At 51.2% G+C, this 24,613-nt stretch overlaps 1 protein-coding gene across 8 annotated transcripts in view; it reads right to left on the reverse strand.

Moving 5' to 3' along the window:
• spir (spire type actin nucleation factor) overlaps nt 1–24,613 on the reverse strand; it is a 233,425-nt gene that overhangs the window by 147,569 nt on the left and 61,243 nt on the right. For 6 of the 8 annotated variants that reach the window (XM_065425218.1, XM_065425217.2, XM_065425219.1 and 3 more), the window contains exon 2: nt 5,699–5,733. In XM_065425218.1, coding sequence (XP_065281290.1) covers nt 5,699–5,733 — 35 coding nt within the window. Of the gene's footprint in view, nt 1–674; nt 827–5,698; nt 5,734–16,222; nt 16,333–24,613 lie in introns of those variants that run through there. The other 2 variants (XM_065425220.2, XM_065425221.1) reach the window with 2 other exon arrangements.

Genomic DNA, 24,613 nt, shown 5'->3' on the forward strand with positions numbered 1-24,613 from the left:
GGCGACGCAGAAGGGTTTGGGTGCGGCAAGTATTTCTCGACAGGGCCGCGGACGGCGATTTTCACAACCTTTTCGCCAAGCTCCCAGTTGGTGACGCTGCGATGTTTCATAACATCATGCGCATGTCGCCCCAGCAGTTCCGCTTCCTTGAAAACCTAATGAGACCACTCATCGAAGTTCGGAGCACGCATCTGCGGCCATCGATTTCCTCGGCGGATAAACCAGATGAACTGAAAACAGTCTCGCAAGGCGCACTGCAAAAATTTTCACGAACACAGCCAATCGTGCGCACGGAATTCCGGAATGGCACTTCCGGCCCGCGCCCGGAGCTGTCTGCAGACGGGAGGACGGAAGTGTCGTCACCGGTTGTTGAAAGCCGAAAGCTTATCGGTCATTGGCTGTGTCGCAACGGTCGTAACATAACAGTCGTAAATGTTGCCGACCCTTTAACACTCTCACCCACGATTTTCGCGAGAATTGCGCACGTTGCTACCTTTACGTTCGCAGTCTGAACTAGACGCATACGCTTGTTGCGCTTCCGCTTACGTATGTTACGAAAAATCGGCGCCTTACGAACGTAGTCTGAACATAGCATAAGCCACATGAACTGAAAACAGTCTCGCAAGGCGCACTGCACAAATTTTCACGAACACAGCCAAGCTAATCGTACTCACGGAATGGCGGAATGGCACTTCCCGCGGCCGGGGCTGTCTGCAGACGGGACGACAGAAGTGTCACCGGTTGTTGAAAACCGAAAGCTTATCGGTCATTGGCTGTGTCGCAACGGTCGTAATATCACAGTCGTAAATGTTGCCGCCCCTTTAACACTCTCACCCACGATTTTTGCGTGAATTGCGCACGTTGGTACCTTTACGTTCGCAGTCTGAACTAGACGCATACGCTTGTTGCGCTTCCGCTTAGGCATGTTACGAAAAATCGGCGCCTTACGAACGTAGTCTGAACATAGCATTATGCTATGTTCAGACTACGTTCGTAAGGCGCCGATTTTTCGTAACATACGTAAGCGGAAGCGCAACAAGCGCATGCGTCTAGTTCAGACTGCGAACGTAAACGTACCAACGTACGCAATTCTCGCAAAAATCGTGGGTGAGAGTGTTAAAGGGTCGGCAACATTTACGACTGTTATGTTACGACCGTTGCGACACAGCCAATGACCGATAAGCTTTCGGCTTTAAACAACCGGTGACGACACTTCCGTCCTCCCGTCTGCAGACAGCTCCGGGCGCGGGAAGTGCCATTCCGCCATTCCGTGCGCACGATTGGCTGTGTTCGTGAAAATTTTTGCAGTGCGCCTTGCGAGACTGTTTTCAGTTCACCTGGTTTATCCGCCGAGGAAATCGATGGCCGCAGATGCGTGCTCCGAACTTCGATGAGTGGTCTCATTAGGTTTTCAAGGAAGCGGAACTGCTGGGGCGACATGCGAATGATGTTATGAAACATCGCAGCGTCACCAACTCGGAGCTTGGCGAAAAGGTTGTGAAAATCGCCGTCCACGGCCCTGTCGAGAAATACTTGCCGCACCCAAACCCTTCTGCGTCGCCTTCGTCGTCTTTGGGCGATTGAATACATGACTATAAGTTTGTTTTGAGCGTGAATTTCTTCGATCTCGGCCAGCGCTCGCATGTTGACAAGAGCCATATTGGACCGCTGGTGACGTCGATTCTGCAGCTCCAAATTTGATTGGCCTGTTGTAAAAGCCGTAATTTAAGCAGCAGTAAATGTGAACAAAGGTGCCGGCTTAACTGCCGTAACGTTTTTTACAGCCGTTACGTTCGATACGCCAAAAGAGCTGTTACGCGCGTTACGACAGTAGTGTGAACATAGCATTACGCGCTGTTTACGCCGTCCAAATATACACTCAGAGGCAGTTACGAAAAACGCCGTCTTTCTCGCTTCATCGTGGTCAGTTGCCCATGGATGCCAAGGGCGAATGCGCAGCTCGAGCACCGAACTTTAACCATCTCCAATCGAGCTCATGACGGATGCGGAACAGCGCTACCGCGGGAAGTGAAACTGAATTGTACGAGGTTAGATCTACGGCGGGCGATGTACAGCGCTGGTAGTTCCTACGAAATACGCGTACCAGTGGCGTCTGGCGAACGTGAAATCGATCTTCGCAGCTCGGTGCGACGTCGCCCTCAAAACAACAGGCAATCCATCTTCGCTTGGCTACTGTGGAACCTCATTGCGGCGGAAACAGTCGTGTGTAACTCTCCGAGAAGCAGACAAACCAGGATCGTCCGACTTTCTGTTTGTCCTTGCCCGCATATTCCATCTCCTCCGCCCAATAAACAAAGCGCACGATTGCTGACTGCACCTGAGCGCGGAAGCCTCGTTGCAGACTGCATCGGAGTTGGCATCAATGTACGCTCCTTCTCCAGGTTACAGACCACGTTTACCATTGCTTGGCGCCGCTTCAGTAAGAAAACGGCTAGGCCGAACGGACGCTCGAAAGGCAACTGAACATGTAGGGCTGATCGGAAGCAGCCAGAACACCGCGGATGTGTTGAACGGAAGTCAGCACCACTTCATAATGCCTGCGCTACGAATTACTAGAATAGGTTGCTCTCTCTCTCTCTCTCTCTCTCTCTCTCTCTCCACACACACACACACACACACACACACACACACACACACACACACACACACACACACACACACACACACACACGTATTGACTGACTCAATAGGGGTTCAAATAACATACAGAAAGCGATCTTGAATTAAAACACGGTGGCCAATCTGTTTATGAAACATTTTTTCTATAAAAAAATTTACACACAATACAGTCTTTGGAGAAAAATCCATAGCAGCTGTATTAAAACTCGGCAGAATTTTTTTTAATATTAATGTAAGTAGCTATATCTTGAGCAACTGCGGCTGCCACAGCACATGCACCCTGTATCTCCCAAACAAGTGCACTATTGTATGCGCCAGTAGCCAGTATACAGCGGCTTATGATATTGCCATATGATATATGAGACACGATATCATGGGATTGATGGGCACTGCCAAAGATTTCGTCCAAACTTTGGTATTTCTGGCTTCGAACGTAGCTATTTCGAGAAGCGGCTTTGGTGGCGCAAAAAAGAAAAAGAATGAAAAGAAAAGGAACAAGAAGAAGGCGTTGCTATGTGTTCCCAAATGTGATAGCATATCGCGGTCCGGCGCCATACTAGCACGTCATATCGCCTGTTCATACAAACTTGCACTCCGGTCCGTATAAGAAACGAAAGCTCCCACCGAGACGCGTGGCTGTCGATGCAGAGATAGCTCACACGGCACAAGAACGCCTCGCGCGCAACCAGCGGGTACTGCAGGATGTATTTACACTTCTATTTCATTACTTCACACACGCGAGTCCTACTGTAAACGTACTCGTATATTACAGCAGCACTAGATAAGTAAAGCCACTCAAATGTTCATGGCCTCAGTCATTTACACATGGCAGCACGCAGCACAAATAGCCTGTGTGGTGGCAGAGGAGCTAAGGAGCGTGAAAAAAAAAAGAAGGAAAAGAAATACGTTTTTTTTCTCTCATTTATTTACTTCTGTCTTTTTTTATGCTAATTCTCTCAGGCGTATAACAACTTCTCAAAATGACTTGAGTAAATTTAATCGGATTACAAAAATGCTCTTGCGATGGCGTGCACTAGAAGATCCGACTATCTCGGCTGGAACTAACAAATCGGACGAAGTGGACAAACAAATTGAATGCCTCCGAAAGCAATGTCTGGCACAGCCAGCTTGCAACTCGCCAATGTACGATGTCCGGAAATCGCGGTCAGCGCCGTTTGCATGAACTACTGCACGGAGTAACTTTCACGGTGCGAACGAAAGGTTTCGTCAAGAAACTCGCCATCGAAGCGGCGCGATTATTTACAAACAATTGAGACAATTCGCGCGTTTAAATAAGGGTGTAGACAGGTGCGCGCCACAGACAGAACGTTCGCCGTAAGGGAAGTCTAACAAATTAATCAATAATTAAAAAAAAACGCATTCATCCCTGTTTGCGCAATAAATATAAATTAACACGTCAGCACCGGCCTTCCGACAAACAGCGCGCTCTACGCACACATACACACACATAAAAAACGCTTCCTGTGTCGCCATAAAATAAGGACCCGTTCGATCAGCCTACGTACCGATTCGAAAGAAATGATTGCGCATCTCATGAGATCACATATTCGCGCGAATTCATTAAGAGTATATGTTGCTTACTGGACGTTTCGTAGAATGGTGAGTGATAAGCCGTTATCTAGATATCAGCCACAATCGGCGCACACCCCTATCGCTCAGTCACCGAGCTATTCTGCCAATGCAATTATGGACATTGTACTAACAGCACGAAAAAAAAAAAGCACGATGTCAGGATATTACAATAACACTTAATTGCATTCATTTTATTTTAATTTTCTTTCACGCTGTTAGTATATGTTCGCAGTGTATATTGCCCCAAAGCCTAAGTTCTAACGCGACGCAATTAAAAAGAAGAAAGCGACGGACACGTACGCAAGTAATTAACTACATGCTGCAACTTCTTTCTTTCTCGTGTTTGTGGCGTTTTGCGATTCACCGGTAGGCCGGTAACCCGACAATTAACGCTGTTACGAAGAATTAATCAAAACGAATCAAGACAAGAGAACACATAACGAAAGGAACAGGCGCTGCAGTTCTACCAACTAATTTTACCCTCGGAAGGAGAACCACCTAAAACGGCATACTCACGCTACATCGCGACACGGCAACAACAGCGCGGAAGCAAAACACACCAACAGCGAGAAGAACGTCGGCACGCACGGATTAAAGCTGAAGTGCGTGAGCTACGAGAAGATGCTCCGATTTATCTAGGAGATATACAGCAATGCCTTAATCCACTTTGCCCGATTAGGGAAGCTTTGGTCACTTGCAATAACTTCGTGCGCTGAACGACAAAGCCTCCCCGATGCTGTTGACACGCGCAGCGTCACAGGGCTTCCACAACCACTTAATTTATAAGTTAGCTGGGGTGTATACTATACCGTGCCCGTTCAACGAAACATCGACCATACAGGGGCAGTATATTACACGTAGTAACCATTTTTCCATCGATTCTGTTTTTTTTTTATCACGCATCACAGACGAGTGATAACGTATGCGTATACACACACACACACACACACACACACACACACACACACACACACACATATATATATATATATATATATATATATATATATATATATATATATATATATATATATATATATATATATATAGTGTTCGACCAGTTCAATTGATTACAGACTGCAACATTACAGATTGTCTTAGGGCACATGCTACAGGACACGGCGCGACACTGCTGAAGGGCAAACGTCATTATATATATATATATATATATATATATATATATATATATATATATATGCAGCATGCCCTATAACGCGCCTTTATTTCAGCCGGAACGCACGCTCATGCTGCGACAAAACTTTTTTGCTCGCAACAGCGCGACGTCTGGTGCACGCAACGCGTATACCTCCGGAGCTCGGGTGCGCCTCCACACGCGCGCGACAAATAAAGCGTCTCGAATCGAGCGGCGCTGCAGCGGCCGCCGCTTGGACAGCGCCATCATTACGCAGGCCAAACCAGCGCGGCTTTCTTTTCGCAGAGAAGGAACGCGCGCTACGAGGCTCACCTTGTACTCGCTTGTGGCAATGGGTCGTGTGGACGCTGCAAAGAGAAGAGAAACAAAAAAATTATGAGAAAACGAAGGGAGGAGGAAATTAGCGGGGAGTTCAAGAACTTTCCCCGGCATATCACGCGTTCCGAGACGGCGAGCACCACTTATTTCTACCGAGATGTCTCTGACTCTTTAAATAAGGTAGCACTTAACACAAAAAGTATGCACGAAAGGTTCGCGAACATTAAAGATATAACGTGGTTATGAATATTTTAAAAAAATCTAAATTACGTCGCCGTTCGAAACACAAGTTACCAGCTGTGACTTGTCGGTGGGCATGTCTGCGCAGCGAAAAATGACAGCACTAGAGTTTTTTAGCCTGTCCGCTATTCCGGTAAACGGGTGCGGTTTGGGCGGATTGCCGGATTTGCGGGTGCGTTAAAACGTGAGCGGCCAGAGCGGTGCAGCCGCCTGGTAGCGTAGAGTTCAATCAGACAAACACAGAGCTAATTAAAACTACAGTAACCCACTATTATCCTGCATCGCTACTGGTGCAAATTTTTGGCAGCGGCGTAATTGTGAACACGAATACAGTAATTAGCTTTGTGTTTGTGTGGCTGAGCTTTGCGCCACCAGCTGGCGCCACCAATCTGGCCACTCACGTTTACGCCCCCGCAAATCCGGCAATCCGCCCGCTCTTGCCGGAACATCGGACACGCTAAAAGTCTCTACTGTCCTCTCCGAACTTGCCGTACCATCTTAGTCCCTGCGTGTGACTCGGAGCTCCAAGTTTCGTTAGCTCCAGTCAGTATTACCAGAGTCCTTCCATTTTTTCCTTCCAAAACATGGAGTCCTTCCAAAACACGGAAGGGCTCTGGTATTACTTACTGCACTCTGTTCCAGAGGAAACGAATGAGGAATAACACATTCGTATAATAAAATAACGATGATGCTCGATTGTCCCGCCGCTCGCGTGCAGAGCGTGGCAATCTCCAGTTCTGCCCACAAGCACAAATAGTTCGAGGCACTATACGATATTACGTGCCTCATCGTTAATATGTGCATTATCTAATGGAACACCTCTGGGGGCCCAAGTGGCTCGTCGTTAAAGGACCAATAGGTTTCGCTACCATTAAGTGTAGCAAAGAGAAAGAAAACGCAACCATAAAACCATTGTATCCACTAGCAAACTGCACCCAAGCTCACTATCATCACGCACTAGAAGGGGCCACAAACCACGGTGCACCGGAACTGTTTCCACATGCACATTGCATTCGTTAAAAAGGAGGGGTGAAAAGAAGACCGTAGTTGCATTGTGTATACATCTCATCATTAGATAACCTCGATACGTCACGGCTCGATACGCCAGGACAAGTTGTCGTCGCACTTCCAATAAATTCAGACTTCAATTTTCACTGTCAACTGTCAAAATTCATTCATTCAGCAGGCACATATATGCCAGCCGGCTAACGAGTTCGTTTAACGCTGACCAGCGATGCGCGAGGGAGCTACACCGGAGCAGTCTGCCGTCAAGGTCAATTTTCTACGCCACTGCATCTGCTCATCGCGGCGTGGAGAACGAGCTATGCGTTACTTTCGGTTCCAATGACGACGGACGCATTTGAGACGGGCGCCCGCACTACAGACGACGTCCGTCGCTGCTTCTTGTGAACAGCTACAGCCGCAATAACGCGACTATATATAGAGATATATAGTTCGCATACATGCTTAATTAAGGTAGCAAGCAGCGCTAAAGACAGAACGGTAAAATAGCGCGCAGTGCCGCGTCCAGCATTTTCTAGATGCATTCCGCGCCTTTGTGCGCTATTTGCTCCCAAAAGCGGAAGTCGAAAACACGTGTCCCTTCGTATTCCAACGGAGACACGAATTAACGGATGGGGTCTTCCCTTTAATTCGTGCATACAGTACAGGAGCGACGTTGGTACTGCAGAGAAGCAGATCGACTATTGTAAGAGTATTGTAACAAAAGCAATGCGCGGAAACGCGAACGCTATAAGTCGAGAAAAAGAAATCAGTACATGTTAAACATGCCAGAATTCTAGACTACTACTGTGCAGTATAGACAATGTCGTGCGAACAAATGTATGGCGATTCAGTGTCATACAAACAGCGGCAACAGATGAGTACAGTTTATCGTCGATGAAAACACTTTGATTCCTATTTAATATGTAATATTTCATGTTTATTCGGCCGTCACAAGTTATTTAGGATTCCAAGAATGACTAGAGTAAGCGAAAGTGGAATTTATCCGCTACCTCGTTTGCGTACCTTCGGCATGTGAAACGACCTGATAAATTCCACATGTGAACTTCGCAGAAGCTTTTCGCCCCTGCTTACGAGATAGCGGTCTTTCATTTTGTCGCTTCGGCGCGAAATTACGTGTCTCGCTGTACACGCCGCGATTGCGATACTGGCTGTATATCTCTTCGCAGATAGCGACGGGTTCTTATGCAATCACGCCGGCGGCGGCCGCATGCCTATGACGGAGGAATGCGAAGGTGCTTATATACAGAAATTTCGGTGCTTTTTAAAGAGGTAGTTAAAATTTTGTCACAGATGCCATTCGCATACGGCGTAGCTCCATTCTGTGGTTTTGAGACGGCGAACGTAATCAAATACTCAAATCAACGACACGTGTAAGTGCCAGGCTCGAAGCGCTACCAGAGTAGACATACTCCACTGACGAGGGGAAACTTGGGGACCTCGAGCCGATGGTGTTTAAATATGGGAGAAGCAGTTACGCCAGCACAGAGGAGTTACCCGTACTCCCTTTGTGTAAGGCATGCTGGCGGCGATATTAATGCGCGGGGCATGCTCTGCAATCTCTGCCGTATACTTGCACGAAGTGCTCCACAGCTGTGAAAACGAAACGCGGACGTCTGCCACACTCTTCCTTTTATCGTAGTTACAAGCGCGGTTACGGGTGGGCGCATTTCCACACCGGCTTTGAACATCTGTAAGCGTAGTTTGGCCGAAGTCAAACCGGTGGCTTACCTTGCGACAGAGTATATGCGAAACGCAGAATGAAAGCCACCGGAATCCACTCTCACCGGAAACGCAAACGTAAGCGAAATAAAGAAACGTCAGAATAACGCCCTGTAACCGTGGCCTCGGTTTTGAAAAAAAAAGAAATCTGCGACGCGTGCATAATTCTGCTGTCCGCGTCGCGAGAGAGAAAAAGCGTGGGACGCGCACACGGAGACGGCGTCTTGTCCCGGGGCAGTGGAGCGGTGGTGGCGTCGAAAAAAAAAAAGGGGGGGGGGGCGGCATGCCTCCGCTGAGCTCCTGTCGGATTAGAATTTCGCTTCTCCCCGCACGAGTGACCGCGGCAGGAATGCGCCTTCCGCGGCGACATTTCTCTTCCGGGAATAATAAGACCTCGGATGCACGCAATCCTCTACTCTGTTTCGCGTGCGTGCGTGCTTTCCGAAAGGACCGAAAAAGCGAACCTCGCAGCCCCCCCCTCGCCGAGACGATCTCTCCACGGCGTGCGCTCACAGCCGTGGGCGCGCGTGCACGACAGTGCTCGCGCAGGCAGGCTGACGCAACGACATGCGCAGACAGGACAACGGCCGTGCGTATTGCACGCTGTATCCGCCATGAACGTGGCGTCGGCATAACCAAGATGCGTCTCTGGGCCCGCCTGCATGCAGTTCGCGTAGTGCCAATAAGTGAACAGAATGGGCTGGACCTCAGCGGCCTGAGACGCTGCATGAGCAGGACATATATAGCCACTAGTTTCAATATATGCGTATATAGGCTGGAATATTGCCGAGACTCTCTCTCTCTCTCTCGCTTTCTTTTCTTTTTTTTTTTTAATAACAAAAGCGTTGCAGCGCGCCACGTTCGCCGCTTGTTGACACGGGCGCTTTCCATATGCGTAAATGCCAACGCACGGTGACAACGGTCGATTCGCGTGCGTGAGAATACTCGTGTAGACGCGTTCAGTGTTTCACGGCCATGTCGACTTGGAGTCACTGCGTACAACGGTGAGAAATTGCTCGCATAACAGCCCGCGACGACGGCGCCCGCAAACTGCGCACACAATCGCAAAGCGCAGCTATAAGGTAACAACCGGCTCAGCCGCCGGAGATCCAACGTCCAAACTGCGGTGGAGGTAACAGTGACCCACAAGAGCCGCCGCACGGTACACCACGCGCTCTTGGCGCACTGCAGCCCCGAAGATACGGCAAAATTGCCCGTTCCGACAGCACAAAAGGCGAGCAACACAACCCCGAACATGACAACGGCACGGTGACCGTTTATCAGCTCGCGTGCGCGCACGCCCACGATGGTGAATCGCTATTAGATGCCGGGCATGACGCCACGGGCTCGCCTGTAGCGAAACGAGAGAGGATTCGGTGGCCGGCCGACGCGAGAGAGAGAGAAGAGCTGCGCCTCAGACACCGCCCCCTTGCGCGCCCTCCCAAACAGGGGCGCGCACGCAAGCATGTCCCACTTTCTGAACGACCCGTAATCGCGCAGTGGTGAATCACTCGCCAAAACGCTCCTATAAGACAGCGGGCTGCGCATCAAACCGATTCGCCGAGAGAGGACAACACACCGCGCGCGCGCATTTTATTTATCTACTTTCCCAACACTCTCCGATATGTATTCGCCAGGCGCCGCGATGCTCGGAGCTACGGGCGCGCGGCACCGGCGGCTGCAGCTCGCGTTTCACGCGCCGCGGTGCACCGGGATCTTGCGAGAACCGCCCGCTGCTCGGGCGTCGAGGAGAGAAAGTGGAAGCGAGCGTGGCGGCTGAGGAACGCACACAAAGGGGGGCGCCCGTAATTGGAGGGGGAGACACACGCGGACACGGGGTGCCTCGCGAGCTGGAATTGCCGCCGCGCCCGTCGGCGACACGGTGCGGGGAGCGCCGGAGAACGCACTAAAGATAGCCGACGATGGGGATGACCGCCTTTTTTGCTGGCCACGGGACAGAAAGAGGAAGGGGAGGGCACACAGCCGGGGGCTACGCGGGGAGTGGAAAACTACGTTGACCGCGGCGATTTCGAGAGACAAACGAGAAACAACCACAGACCATATATACATTCTCACAGTTGAAATCTCTTTTCGTGAAAGGAGAGAAAAAGTACGGTCCCAGAAAGAAATATTTCGGCTAAACACCAGCAAACTAGAGAGTTATATGCGTGGACTACGCGGGTGCCGCGCCACCGTAGATGAGCAAATGACAGGCGCTGTTCGCACGCAGCCGAAAGCCTAATGTTGCGGTTCTAGCGTTTTGGCCCGCCCAATGTCAAGCACTGAAGGGCACACGTAGGCGGTCGGTTATCGCTATCTCAAATTACTATAACATCACCCCCTGGATCATTAAGATTCCGTATCACTGGCGTGAGCTGCGAACGCTACAAGGAGGCCTACCACCATGACAAGGCGCCTCGATGCTAAAGCCAACTTCTTAGGAAGAGAGAGAGAGAGAGAAAACATTTATTTATCATGAGTTTGGGCGACTTCCTCGGAACTTCCTTCAGCGCGCGCCTGAAAAACGAACCCGCCAGCGCGACCTTGTCTAATGAAAAAAAAAAGAAGAAAAACAATAAATTATGTGGTTTTACGTGACGAAACCCCGATCGGATTATGAGGCACGCCGTAGTGAAGGAGTCCGTAAATTTTGACCACCTGCGGTTCTTTAACGTGCACCTAAACCTAAGTACACGGATGTTTTAGTATTTCGCCCCCATCGAAATGCGGCCGCCGTGGCCGGGATTTGATCCCGCGACCTCGTGCTTAGCAGCCCAACACCATATACAGCGATTGAACAACCACGGCCTAGTTTCTTGTCGAATGCTTTGCCCATTCGGATGACAATACGCCGCACTAGTCGGACCAAGAGAATGCTGGCTTTCCTGCATGGCTAAGATGACTTGCAGCAGAGCATTCTTCAGGGATTGTGCAGCAAGAGGCACGTAAGCAGCCGCCATCGCCAAGGATGGTTGATCCGCATGCGAGCGCCTCTGAACTAAATGCTGATGAATAAACGCACACAAGCATTCAAGCAATTAAAGAAAACATCAGATACCAGCAACCCGTTTTCTACCACTGGGCATTGATAACTACGAGGCAATTTTGCTCTGTCCAAAAGACGGCACATCGAAGCAACATTATAAAAAGAAGCGCGACTATACAACGCGCACGATTCCGTTTGCGCGCCTTAAAAAAAAGAAAAAAGAAAAGTGCGCAGTCTCTGGCTACAAATCCGCGTGCAAACGCCATCAAGCTTACGACTGACACAGAAAGGCAGCGCGCGCGCGTATATAACACTCGCGACCGAGCGCCAATTTCCTCACAAAGGAAAAAAGGCAGCACTCAATTTTGCGAGTCTCACGCAACCCGCCGTCGATGATGGATCGGTGACAGCTACGCAGCGCGCGCTGCTTTGCCCCTTGACAGACATGACAGCGCGCCGCGAATAACGCCCTGACCTGACACACACGCGTTCAAAGGAGTCACTCGGCCAGAGAAACGGCGCCGATCGGTCGTCTCGTGTATACTTTCGCCGCGCTGTTCTGCATCGGCCGCGACGCCGGCACGCGAAGTTTAACCGCCATCGAGGCCCGCTTTTCACAAAGAGCGAGAATGAAGATCGCACGCGCGGCAGCGGTTCCTCGACCGACACGCAGCGCGCGGTCGGCGCCCGTCGGACGCATCTCCGAGAGAAGACACCGCATATCGGCCAGCAAACGGGGCGAAAGTGAGCGCGCCCGCAATTTCGGCCGAAGCTCGTCGTCAAGCGCGCGTGCTGCCTAATGAATAAGCGACTTCGGCAAACGCACAGTACAAACGCCGCGGGCACCGTCAACGAAAACGACCGAAAAGCGCGAGTGACGGCGCGAAACGGCAGTCGTTGGAGCCCCCGGCCCGACGCTCTTTTCGCGGCGATCTCCATTCGAGAAGCGCGACGCCGCCGGCGGTGAGTGCAGCTGAACACGAGTGGCGGGCCTCGATCGCTCCGGTCTCGCGGCGGGGCCGCCGTGTTCCGCCGCTGAACAACGAGCGAGGTCACGCGGCATAATCATGGCGCAGGGAATCGTCATCGTGACAGCGGGTGCGCGCCTAAGCGGCGCCCCGTCAGCCGCGAGGCAGGCCAGCGGTCGGCGCCGCGTCGTGTAATCACGGACGCCGCCGCGTCCGATCAGATTACCCAGGCTACGCTCCGCGAGTCCCGATGCTGCGGCTGACCCCCGCGGCAGACAATCGCGGGCTCCGGCCATCCCCGGGCGCCCGTGGTGCTGCCGAGGAACGCAGAGAACACCGGAGGACGGTCGGCCACCGCGGTCCACGAGAAAAAAGGCACGCGGCTGGCCTACATTCGCGGGAGCGCACTCGGGTCGGCCATTCCGGGCGCCACAGCTGATCGATTCTCAATACACGGAGAGGAGCATTGTGTCGAACGCGAGCGTCGGGCCATTCGGAACAGCATGCCTCCGCTATACCTCCGTAAGCAAACCCGAGGCGTAGGTTGCCATCGAAGGTGCAACGAAGGTGGCGAGTATATACCTGTCGAGGAAAACGCGGCTCTATACACAGGAGTCGGTGGCACGAGGTGTAACACGAAACAATCGTTAAGCGGGATCGCTTCGGGCAACGCGCAAATGTCATCGCGTCAGCGCGCGCGACCCACCCGTTCGGATATGCCGCTACAGGTACATAGTTCGGTCCCTGAACACGCGCTATACGGCGGCGGACGCCTTTAAATACGAGGGACTGTGTCGGTCAGACTTCCCCTGAAAGCGAATTACGGATTACTTTTACCTAGCCACTCTGTTTATGTAATTATTTATCTCATCCTCTCTCCTTCTACCCTCTATGTCCCTTGCCTACTCAAAGAATGGCGAAACTGTGCTTTATGTCAGAGTACCGCATACACAGTCGAACCTCGGTATAACGAACACGGATGCAATAAATTATCGAACATAATTTAGTAAATATAAAATTTGTTTGACCATGTCTTATCTCAATCGGGCATTCCATGACTACAAGGAAACCCAAAATGCGGTATCCAACTCGGTATCGCTTATAGCGACGACCATTGTTTAGGCCACGTGTTCACTGAAGACTGTGCTATAGACAGTTGGCGCGGTCGGCAGTAATTTCCTTAATTCCCTTCCTGTCCCTTTATTTATTTAAATATACAATTAGCACTACTACTACGACTACTACTATACTACCTCGCCAGATCCTGGCTGAGCAGACAAGATTCGACGAAAGCATCTCACATCTTACGGATATTGCGTGTTGTTCGTTTTCAAGCGGAGAGAAAAAAATGTACAAGAAATTCGTTTAATCGCTGTATATACGTCGCGTTTGCTACGGATAGAGAACATTTTAAGGGTTGTAACGGAACCCACCTCACTAGGTGATAGCCTATCGCGATAGCGTGCTTCTGATCGGCGCGGCCCAGAGAACTTCGTTCAGTTGATCAGGTAACCGCGGGCGCCGTTGTAAGTTCTTTCGTACCTCCGCAACTCTGCACGACTTAGACATTTGTTACTCCGAATGGCCTCTACGTTTCCCAGACGAAGACAAGAGCCTCGCGCTTACACGGGGCATAACTTATATTCTTTTCAGAATTTAGGACCACCTAAGGCATTCAAAAACACGTCATATTAATTGAAAAAAATAAATTGAGCAGCGCACTATATTTCTTTCCACGACAAGCCCTCCGGGCACCGTTAAAATTGCACAAGGAAAGGAAAGAAAACACATACAGTTAACAACGTGCCGCCCCTTTCCCCGCCCTTTGTTTTTGTTACCCGGTCGAACAAACGTCTCGGCAAGGCTTGCATAATCGCCATCTGTCCGACGTGAAATGACGCAGGGTGTAGCGCGTAGCAGAGACCTTGGCGCCGGCAGAAGTGGGCTAATGGTGGAACCGCGCCACGTCGCTCGATGCGGAGTTGCGGCGATTGGCGACGCAGGCCCGCAGCCCGCGAGGGAGGGAGGCGCGACCCTGCTACCGCGACGACCGGCGCGAGTCGAAAACGCGGGACGCCTTCGGGACGCGGGCACGGACGCGCGCGGATTAAGGCGGTGGGGGGCTGCGACCTTTGTCTGACTGACCTTGATAGCTTCTCGATCGGGCATCCATTACGCGCACTATATATCGCAGCGCCCCGCAGAAGCGGAGGCCAGAGGCGCCCGTCAAGAATCGCCGCGTTGGTGGCGGCGCAGGGGGCCCGCCACGGTAGCCTCCCCGTTGCGGGAGGACGTTTAATCCGCCAGAGCGCCCATTACATTAGCATATCAAATCTGAGCGACGGGTTTGACCGACAAGCGCTGCCGCGTCGGCGATCGTCGTCCCAGCCGCGCTAGCATCGGCCGCGGCCCGAGACAGCGGCGCGCGCACTTCCTGGCTGTGCTCGCCGGACGACACGGCGCTCGTGACTGCCGGCCGCACGCGGTGGACGGACAACAAAAGGCCGCCGGCTCAAGGGCGAGGCCGCCGACAACGCGGCAATGCAGCGCCGGGGGACGAGCGCGCATCTCGCGTGTCCGGCGGACGCCAGCCCGCAAGGCCGACAGCTGTTGGTGCCGGCGACGAGCAGGGAGCGAATGAACGCTCCGAAGAAGTCTGGACAAACAAACATACAAAAGGAGAAAATAAAAAAACTTGCGTTCCTAATTTTTTTAAGCAGACGCGTTATATCGCATACGAAAGCCAGGATCGACCGACAACCTGGTCCACGCATGTATACTTGCTACATGCGAGCACGTTAAGAAAACCTTCAGCCGACGCGGAAAAGGTAGAATAGAAACGGGGATCCCGTGCATGGTTCTGCATACGCTACGTTGTAGTACGCAGCTACGCCACAATAGGACGAATATTGCGTTCTTGCACTGTCCTACTACGCGAGAAATCGTTTACAGCGAAGGAAATATAAAGTGAGCAAAAACAGTTTCAATTCGAAGAAACCTATAGAAGAGGAATGAAGTAATACTTCACATTTCGCCCATATTTCGGAGAAGACAAAAGAGGGCCGCTGGTAGCGGAGCCACGAAGTGAAAGACCGAAACTGAAGAAACGCAAGGAACAAAGAGTTGGCACAGCTTGCACGTGACGCCACCGACACAACTGTATCCGCTGCGCGCTATAGGCAGCGACGCCAAATAGCAAGCATCGAGGAAATGAATGCATTCAACGGCAAAAAGTACAGTGCTCGGCGATTGAAACGCGATACTCGGACAACAGATAGCGGCCGGTACTTTCTTGCGCCACCGGTGGGCGCTGGTGACACTGAGATGAAGCATTTTTGTGTCGCACGAAAGCGAGAATCTTTTTGATGCATCGCAAGTGCGTTCGGCCTCCTCAGCGATCCCCAGTGGCGCAAAAAGCGCCTGCCGCGATGCTGTCCGAGTATCGCGTTTCAATCACCAAGCACTGTACATGTTTCACATTCCCGCTGGACAGACAATGCCCAGGTGACTGCTTATTAATCCAAACAATTACACTGCATTCCAGAAAGAAAAAAAAAAGATAAACCATGCAGCACTTACGGGATTAAGCCGCACGAAGGGGCCGAAATATCGTGATCTATACGTGACGTCACCGCGACGCCATGGCCCACATAGCAATCCTTCACCGCCGAAAAAAAAAATGAACAACAACAAAAGAAAAGAACCCTCCGGAAGAGCTTCGACGTCTTCGGCGACACAGTGTCGCGAAGCTGACGCGTTCTCGTAGCGCGGGACAGCAATCGTGCCTCGACGCGTGTGCGCGCACGCAGACACGCGAAGCGCGATCTGCGTGCGCAACTGCGCTTGTTCCTGCGTGCAGGACCACTCACGCACAGAAGCGAAGGAACTCAACTTCGCCCTATCAAAGAATTTCCCCGGACAGCGCAACGAAAACACATGCAATGAAATCGCGAAGGAGAGCAAACTGCAGTGAACGCGCACCCCTTCACGAAGGCGGAATGAGGACGAAGTGCACCTCGACGATTGAGTTTTGTCCCCGTTCAGACGTATGACGCAGTGAAACGCCTCCGCAACGAGCAGTATAACAAAGGATTCCTATCTTCCATACGTGCTGTGAACTCCTCTACAGCGAAGACCACAATACAACGAATTTGCCTGTACAACGAAAGAACGCCTGCCGGCGGATGATTAGGTGCTTTACAACGGCTGCATGTAAAGCATCCGTCACCGAGCATGCATGCAGTGCACATGCATGGGCAGCGCCGGTCGACACCCCATCAAAGACTGCGCGGGAAGAGGGACTCCGCAATATACAGACACGGTCGATGTACACTGCTCTCGCCCCACACACGTGATGATGTGCCCGAAAGTGACGACCGACTTCATTGCCGAAACCATCCAGCCCGGGAAGGCAGCAGTAATGAACAACCTGCCGACGAACCAAGAATGTTTGGCAAGGAAGGTACAAGAGGCATCAGACGCCCTGCATGTTGTACCTTGCGTCTTTTACGGGTTTCGACATAGCGTGCATGCCTCGATGTCATAAGGCCGGCGGCAGCCGCACATTTCTTCGGACAAAGTGTGCTGATGAGATGAGCGAATTCTGACAGCAAGCAGGATCCACAAAATTCGCGTTAAATTAACGTTTCCTTCTGCTGAATGAGCTTTACAGCCTGCTCTTATGCAAGCGGCACAATTTCCGATCTTCACAACTGTATGACCCTTATGAGGAATGATTTTGGACGTCCCAGGGGCTTCGACATAAAGGCGCATGACTGTACACATCGCTACAAACATGGCAGAAACAGACGAGAGGAAACCGCGAGTGCGGCATCAGAGCGGTTTCTGTCTTTCCCCGCCCTCTTCGTCGCTTTCTGCGGTCAACATTTCAAGAAGCATTCCAGCCAACTAGAGTGGCAAATTCACACGTTAGCCAAAACTAATCAAATAATAATAAATAAACCGCTCGAACTGGCAACTGACAGAAACTTGTTGGATGACGTGTTTCCAACTTCACATACAGGGTGTTTCAGTGAAAACTTTTTATTTCTTTTTTTTTAAGTTGCCTGTGGCAGATAGCACAATTCTAGTCCATGGGCTGGTCTGCTCGAAGAGACAGACATTACTTGCACAAAAATTGAAATGCATAGTCAACTAATAACAAAAATTAACTAATTAACTTTTTAACTAATTACCTTATTGCACATATTGCAATTTACAAATTCTAGCGGGTGAGATTGCAAGGCATATCAACTTGAATATAAATGTGCGGACGACACCATTTACGAGATATGCGCCGTCAAACTTGGGAGGAAATGCACCGTCGATCCACTAACTTTCTCAACAAAACGTCATTTTATGCAATGAAGCAAAAACTTATTTGGAAGGCCAAAGCATTCCTCCGCAAAGTTCGGGCATTCATATCTCGAAACTGGTGTCATCCTGAGAATTCATTCGAAGTGGATCCGCCTTGCGAACTCCACGGCCAGAATTTGTAAATTGCAATATGCACCACAAGGTAATTAGTTGAAAACGTAATTAGTGATTTTTGTTAATTAGTCGATTATGCATTTAAATTCCTTGTGCAAGTAATGTCAGCCTCTTCGTGTAGACCAGCTCATGGACAACAATTGTGCTATCTGCCCCAGGCAATCTTTTTTTTTTTTTTTTTTACTTTTTGAATGTGTTCGCTGAAACAACTGGTACATATGTGTCAAGGCGGCGGAATGCAGCTTGCCTCAGATCTGAAATTCCTCAACGGCGGAAGCTAAATTATTCCTGCGGTAGACCCATCTTTGAAACACTTTGCAAGGCTGTAACTAAAGACCTTCCCTGTATGCGAGCGGCTCCTTCGTCCCGGGCACAGTTGCGGATGGATGCCCCTCTTTTTCCTTTTGTTTTATTTTTCCCCCGCACGGGTTGCCACAGGCATAACGCGGAAATGAAGTTGACACAAAGCTGAGCAAACGAGTCCACGGCAGGCTGGCGTACATATCATGGACACAGAAGAACCAGAGGCGTCGACTGGTCGACCGAAAGGTCGCGCAGTGGCGGAAAGGGAGAGAGAACCTAACGGCGCATGCATGCTCGGGGGAAGGCGCAATCATGGGCACACGTGAAACTCGCGAGAGATAACAGTCCATCTTTCGCGTGTCCCACGTGTATCCACGAATGACGTGTCGGCGCTGCGCCTTCCTTCGAGCATGCGCCGTTAGGTTCTCTGTCCCTTTCGGCCACTGCGCGACCTTTCAGTCGACCAGTCGGCGTTCGTGCTACCCTTGTGCAAAGCCGGGGGGAAGCGCTCTCTTCCCTGTCAAGTCCCGCGCTGCCTTTCGCGGTATCCTTTTTTGCACAGAATGTCGCACTAACTTAGGCCAGCCTAAAGACCCTTGGGCCACCAACTTAGGCCAGCCAATTCGGAAGCGTAGTCCTTCTCGTTCTTACGGTGTTCTGTACGCCTGCCTCTCCGTGTGCATGGAAATGAACACGGAGGCTCGTTTCATGAGCATACATACCGCAAGAGCGACCTATCGAATGCGCTGTCCATTAGCCATCGCTCACAGACGTCAGGTTAAGCGCTTCGCGATAATTCGCTCTCGCGGGTCGAGGAAGGGAGGGAAGCCTTCGGACGGAGAGCGAAAGGCAGCCGCCGCGGTGCTTCCCGAGGCGACTTGGGGTGAGAAGCCCGCGCAGGGCTTCCGCTCGCTCGCTCGGGCTCGCCTCGGGGGTGCGCGCCGCAAGTTGGAAGGAAAGCGGACAGAATGGGGCGGTCACGCACGCCGCGGGGAGGCGTCTTCCTCGCGTGACGGACGCGGACGACTAGTGTCCCTGTATGGGAGCAGGAACACTGCGGACGACAACGCCGCGAGTGAGCGCTTGCGAAGAATGGTCAACCCTCGCCGGTAAGTATACACTACACTCTTAAAGAAAAAAAAAAAAGGTCTTCGTAGTAACTGCCCATATAGCGTCGCACCATTTGCTACCTTAGTGTAACGGCGGGTGGTAACGATAGAGTTAGCAGAATATCTGACTAAACAAGGTAGACACTGTTACTAATGGGTCTCGGCCACGAATTCCAAAACGCAGTCAGCACCACCTGATACAAAGATTCTCACCTCTGCTGCATATGTCGGTCCAGATGTGGCGTATTCCACAGTGGGCCCGATACATGTGTTATAGAAAAGAAAATTCGAGTCCGATGGTGATATCCGCGTTCGGAATCGGTAGCCGAGACCCATTAGTAACAGTGACTAACTTGTTTAGTCAGTTATCTTACCACTCTACCGTTACCGCCTGCCGTTATACTAAGGTAGCAAATGGTGTGACACTATAGGTAGGAACTATACAACGATCTTTCTCTATTTTTGTTTTAAGAGTGTACACGCATGGACGCCCATTAGAGGTGAAAATCCGGTTAATCGACGGCCCCTAATCGATAACCTTCATCAGTTACACAAAGTACGGCTTCCGATCGCGCAGTTCTTGTATATGTAGTCATACTTCCCCAAAATTTCCGATCACGCAGCTCCGGTGTATAACAATATATATTTCGACGAAATACTGCCCAGTGTATTTCAGGTCAAGACTATCTGTCGGTCGAAAAAAAAGCTCCGCGACGCCGCTCTCTTTATTTCTGTGTTGTAGTTCTAGAGATTTAGGTGTCATTGTGTCGCGCCTACATTGTGTTACCTCGAACTTGTGTAACTGCTCTACAAGAAAGACGTTTACTGACCTCCGAGTTCATTTCATACTCCATGTTATGCTTCATTCAGTGTGAATTGTACGCTTTGTCAGGATCTGTAACATGCAATGCCTGTAAACAACAGCTACTACATTTTTGTGCGATATACGAATAAATGTTTTCTCGTGCTATGTTGATTATCTCTGTGGCTTTGGCAGGCCTGTACGTAGTAACTGCGACTCCTTCGATAATAATAATAATAATAATAATAATAATAATAATAATAATAATAATAATAATAATAATAATAATAATCGAAGTCCACGCTCAGCGTTCATAAAGGAATCAAATCAATACGATGTTTTGGATCAGTCTTGTTTAGAACAGGCTGTCTACTACAAGCGAGAGGTGACAACTGTGTATCCAGAGGCACCGCGCCCAAACAGGTACTTTATGCCGCGTATCACTGCACTGCTAGACAGACGCAAATAAAGAGAGAAAAAAAAAAGCTCGAACACAGAAAGTAAAATGCCGACAACCATCCGAAAGGAGACGGGGAGGGATGGGGAAGCGATAAATTGACAGCCAAAGAATGATTCTAGGACCAATGCCGAACCTATGTGCGTTGCGGTGCTAAACTCGAAGTCGAAGGTTCGATCCCGGCCGCATTTCGACGGGGACGAAATGCAAAGAAATGCTCGTGCATACCGAGAGAATCTACACCCGCGATTTAAAAAAAAAATTAGAAAAAGCTAATAAAAAAGTAGGAAGGCGACTCAACCTCCGGCTGAAGTCGACGAAAGACAAAGTTTTTCTGAGCGAGTCGCGGGTGAGATAAGGGAGGAGTGACAGCGCACCGCACTTTATCGCGTCGGACCCCATTTTTTTTTTTTACCGCCGTATCTTCGGTATCGGCCTACATTTTGACGTATGATGACGTGTTCTATTAATTTTAAATATTTTTTCGGGACCTATAATGTGTCAAAACTACGACCTGATTACGAGGCACGCCATGGAGGAAAAACGTGCACGCCGTAATGGTTACAGCATCAGGCTTCCGTGCTATAGTGATCCCCTGTTGGATCCGGCCGTTGGACAATTCTTTTCAAATTTCTGCCTTGTACAAATACAGACAGCGGAGGGGCAGAAAAAGCTGTCAGAAACAGCTTGACAAAGCCGCAGCCCCCTTTCGCTTGGCAGTGGCTTCACAGCAAGGCTTTTAAAACAAAGGTAATAACCGATTTATTTCCGTAAGAAATCGCAATTTCGCCATAAGAGCAAAGCAATTGGTCCGACAGCAACAATTACACGAAGCAAGGCTCGTAGCTTGAGTGGCAGTATGAATTACAGAAAACACGAGCTGGCTATCTCGCGTGGCGGGACGTGTGCAGACGCACCGCGTGCAGCATCGGTTAATTAAGAACTGCCGGGTGTTGTCGGCGTCGTTGTCACCTTGCGTTGCGCTCGCGTTGCCGTACTGCGGCGTGCTCACGATGTGCGTCCGCTTCGGGCTTTTCGACTGTACGTCACTTAGCCTCGGTCTCCTGTTACCGCAGCGCGTGCCATAGAGTTATAGTGTATAAGGTCCCGGCCTCCCTAAAGGGAGCCTACACAATGCAGTAACTCTAGCACACGTGGCAGCACGTTGTTCCTGCGTCTGGACGACGGAGTGGTCACGGCGCGGACCCTCCTTGCGTCAGTGCGATTGGCGTTTTACACCAACTATCCGGCAGGCGTTGTGACAATTAAAACGCAGGGGCACGTTTGCACCATTTGAGGGACGCGCTGCTTCGCTGCAGAAACGCCGCGGCTACTACCACGACTACTATATAGGTGAGGGGAGAACGATGGAACAAGCTGGCAAGGTCTGCATCGCTGTTCACTATATGGTTGAGGATTGGGCCAGTTGGTATTGCATTCTAAATCTGCTACAGCGCAACATAGAAAGGAAGAAACAAGCCGCGAGCAGACCAGATGGAAGAAGAGAGCGCTCTGTACTTTCATCGGATGCATCAATGACATTGCGTTAAAACGCGCCAAGCGCCTGAACGCGCTGGGATGCACGCGGCATGTGCTTAAGGATATTCTATTTGATCTGCTATAAGACATGCGCCCGCGGTGTAATGGTTAGAGCGTCGAACTGCTTTGCTAGAGTTCGTCGGTTCGAATCCTGCCATCGGATTATTTTACTTGCGTTTTGCTTATTAAATACAATATGCATATATTCGGAAGGTCACGACGACCAAAGTTCCCCGGGGCACCTATCAGCCCATGATAAGAGGCTATAGAAACATACCCGATATGGCAAAGCGGCGGCAACCAGCTAAGACAGACTTTCTTGCTATAGCATTTTAGGGCGAACACATTTTTTTTCTTCAAACGTACGCAGCAAGGGATACACGCAAGCGCTAACTTTCAACAGAATGCTTACTGGATGCCGGATTACTGTTTTATATATGCCATGCAACAACTCATCCATGCGCAAAACAGAGATTAATTCAGACCCGATAATTATTTTCTTGTCAATCCTCGCCGAAGATGTCCTAAAAAAAAGGGGGGGGGGGGAGTATAAGCTGCGCGCAACTGGCAGTAAGATGCCGTAGAGAGAGTCACCGAGTGACTAAATGTAAAAAACTTTTCGCGCAAGCATATAGCTACTTTGCCAATCGATGAGTTAAGGCGCGGCAACTTACTATCGCTCGCGCGACGCCCCCTTTAAAAGTGCGGGCAAATCCCAACGGCAATTAGGCGCTTCGTGCGAGCCACCTTGGTTCCGGCCGTCGAAACCCTTCCATCAACCATCCGGCCCAGTAACAAATAGCGCGCAAATCGGCAGAATACCGGAGAGCGCCGATATGCTCGGTGCCTACGCTTTTACTTTTGACGGTGCCGGGGCGCGGCGACCGAGCGCCGGTCGGTACAGGCGCCTTTTCGCCATCCGGAAGCGCCCCGGGGCGCCAACGGCCGCAGCAGCGCGGGCCAGGTATACAGGTTATGCGCGGGGCCGGTGTTCCTGGAACTGAAGCTTCTGGAACCGAAGCTTCGGGGCAGCAGAGAGCACCCAGAGGAGGATGACCAGTGCACCCCTCTCTCGCCATGACATGCGGAAGGCGTCTCCGACGGCCGCGGCGAAATTCGTCATTAACAGAGACCGGTCCGAATCTGGAGCACTCGGAAAGCCGGGCACGTGAGTCCTTCAAAGATCGAACGGCATCGAGAGCTGCCCTTTGGGCAACGCTCGTGAGCATGCGCGGCGGGACGTCGACTGCAGCCTCGCGCAGGTGCGCGGATGCGAACCCACCAGTTTAGAAGCTCGTCAAAATAAGGCGCCGTGCGCTCTATACAGCCCGCGAAAAGCGGACTGAACGTATCAAGGCGACAGCGCCACAGTATGCGGTTGCGTGTGGGCCGCTTCGATACGCGTGTCTAGGAGCTGACTCTTTCGGTCCCCACGCATGCAGTGCCAACGAGTTGGCCGTCGAACTGCCAAGCGCCCACATTCGTATTAAGCCATAGCTTATGGCATTCATATGGATAACTATTTCGTACAAAGCCCCATGCAGTAGACAACAGCTTCAGGCTTCGATGTTGCCGGCAATCCATCGTAATACCCCCCCCCCCCCCCCCCCCCCCCCGCGGACCACTGGCATACTGGGGGGACGCGACACGGGGAAGCTCCTCCTCATCCACCGCCGCTGAAACGGTGCTTCGCAGCGGCCCGGTCAACGTGGAACCATCTCGCCGGCTCGTTGGCGTCTGGCGCGCAGAACGCGCAGTAGACAGCGGGCGGACAGACGAGCTCGCATGAGGCAGCGAAGAAGGAAAAAAAAATACCAATAATAAGAGAGAAGAAAAAAAATACGCCAGAGCGCAGCAGCGGCTGTGTATAGTGACCGCATTTCAGCGGCTGCGTAATGGAGACCACAGGAGGAATCGCCGCAGCGAAGGCAGGCAGACGCCGGCCGAACCGTCGCTTCCCCCATCGGCTTCTTCACCGGGGAGTCCTTCGGTCGTCAGCTGTGCGGTCAACCGCAGCCGCACATGGCCTGCTGCTGCCAGTGGACAACGCGTTGCTCGTCGTGGGCCGCTCGGGGAGGAGGACAGACGCGGAGCGCCGACGCGAGCCAACACCACGAGCCCGAGCTGAGCAGCTGCAGCCACCTCCTGTTCGCCGATTCGGTCAGGGATGGCCTTCAGCAAATGTGTGACTCGCCGAGGATGGAAGTTTCGGCACCCCGCTTAACGAGGTGTAAAATGCCTTCCCCCTTCGGCGATAACATATCTGTTGC

This window comes from Dermacentor albipictus, chromosome 1, assembly GCF_038994185.2.
Source record: "Dermacentor albipictus isolate Rhodes 1998 colony chromosome 1, USDA_Dalb.pri_finalv2, whole genome shotgun sequence".
Classification (NCBI taxonomy): domain Eukaryota; kingdom Metazoa; phylum Arthropoda; class Arachnida; order Ixodida; family Ixodidae; genus Dermacentor; species Dermacentor albipictus.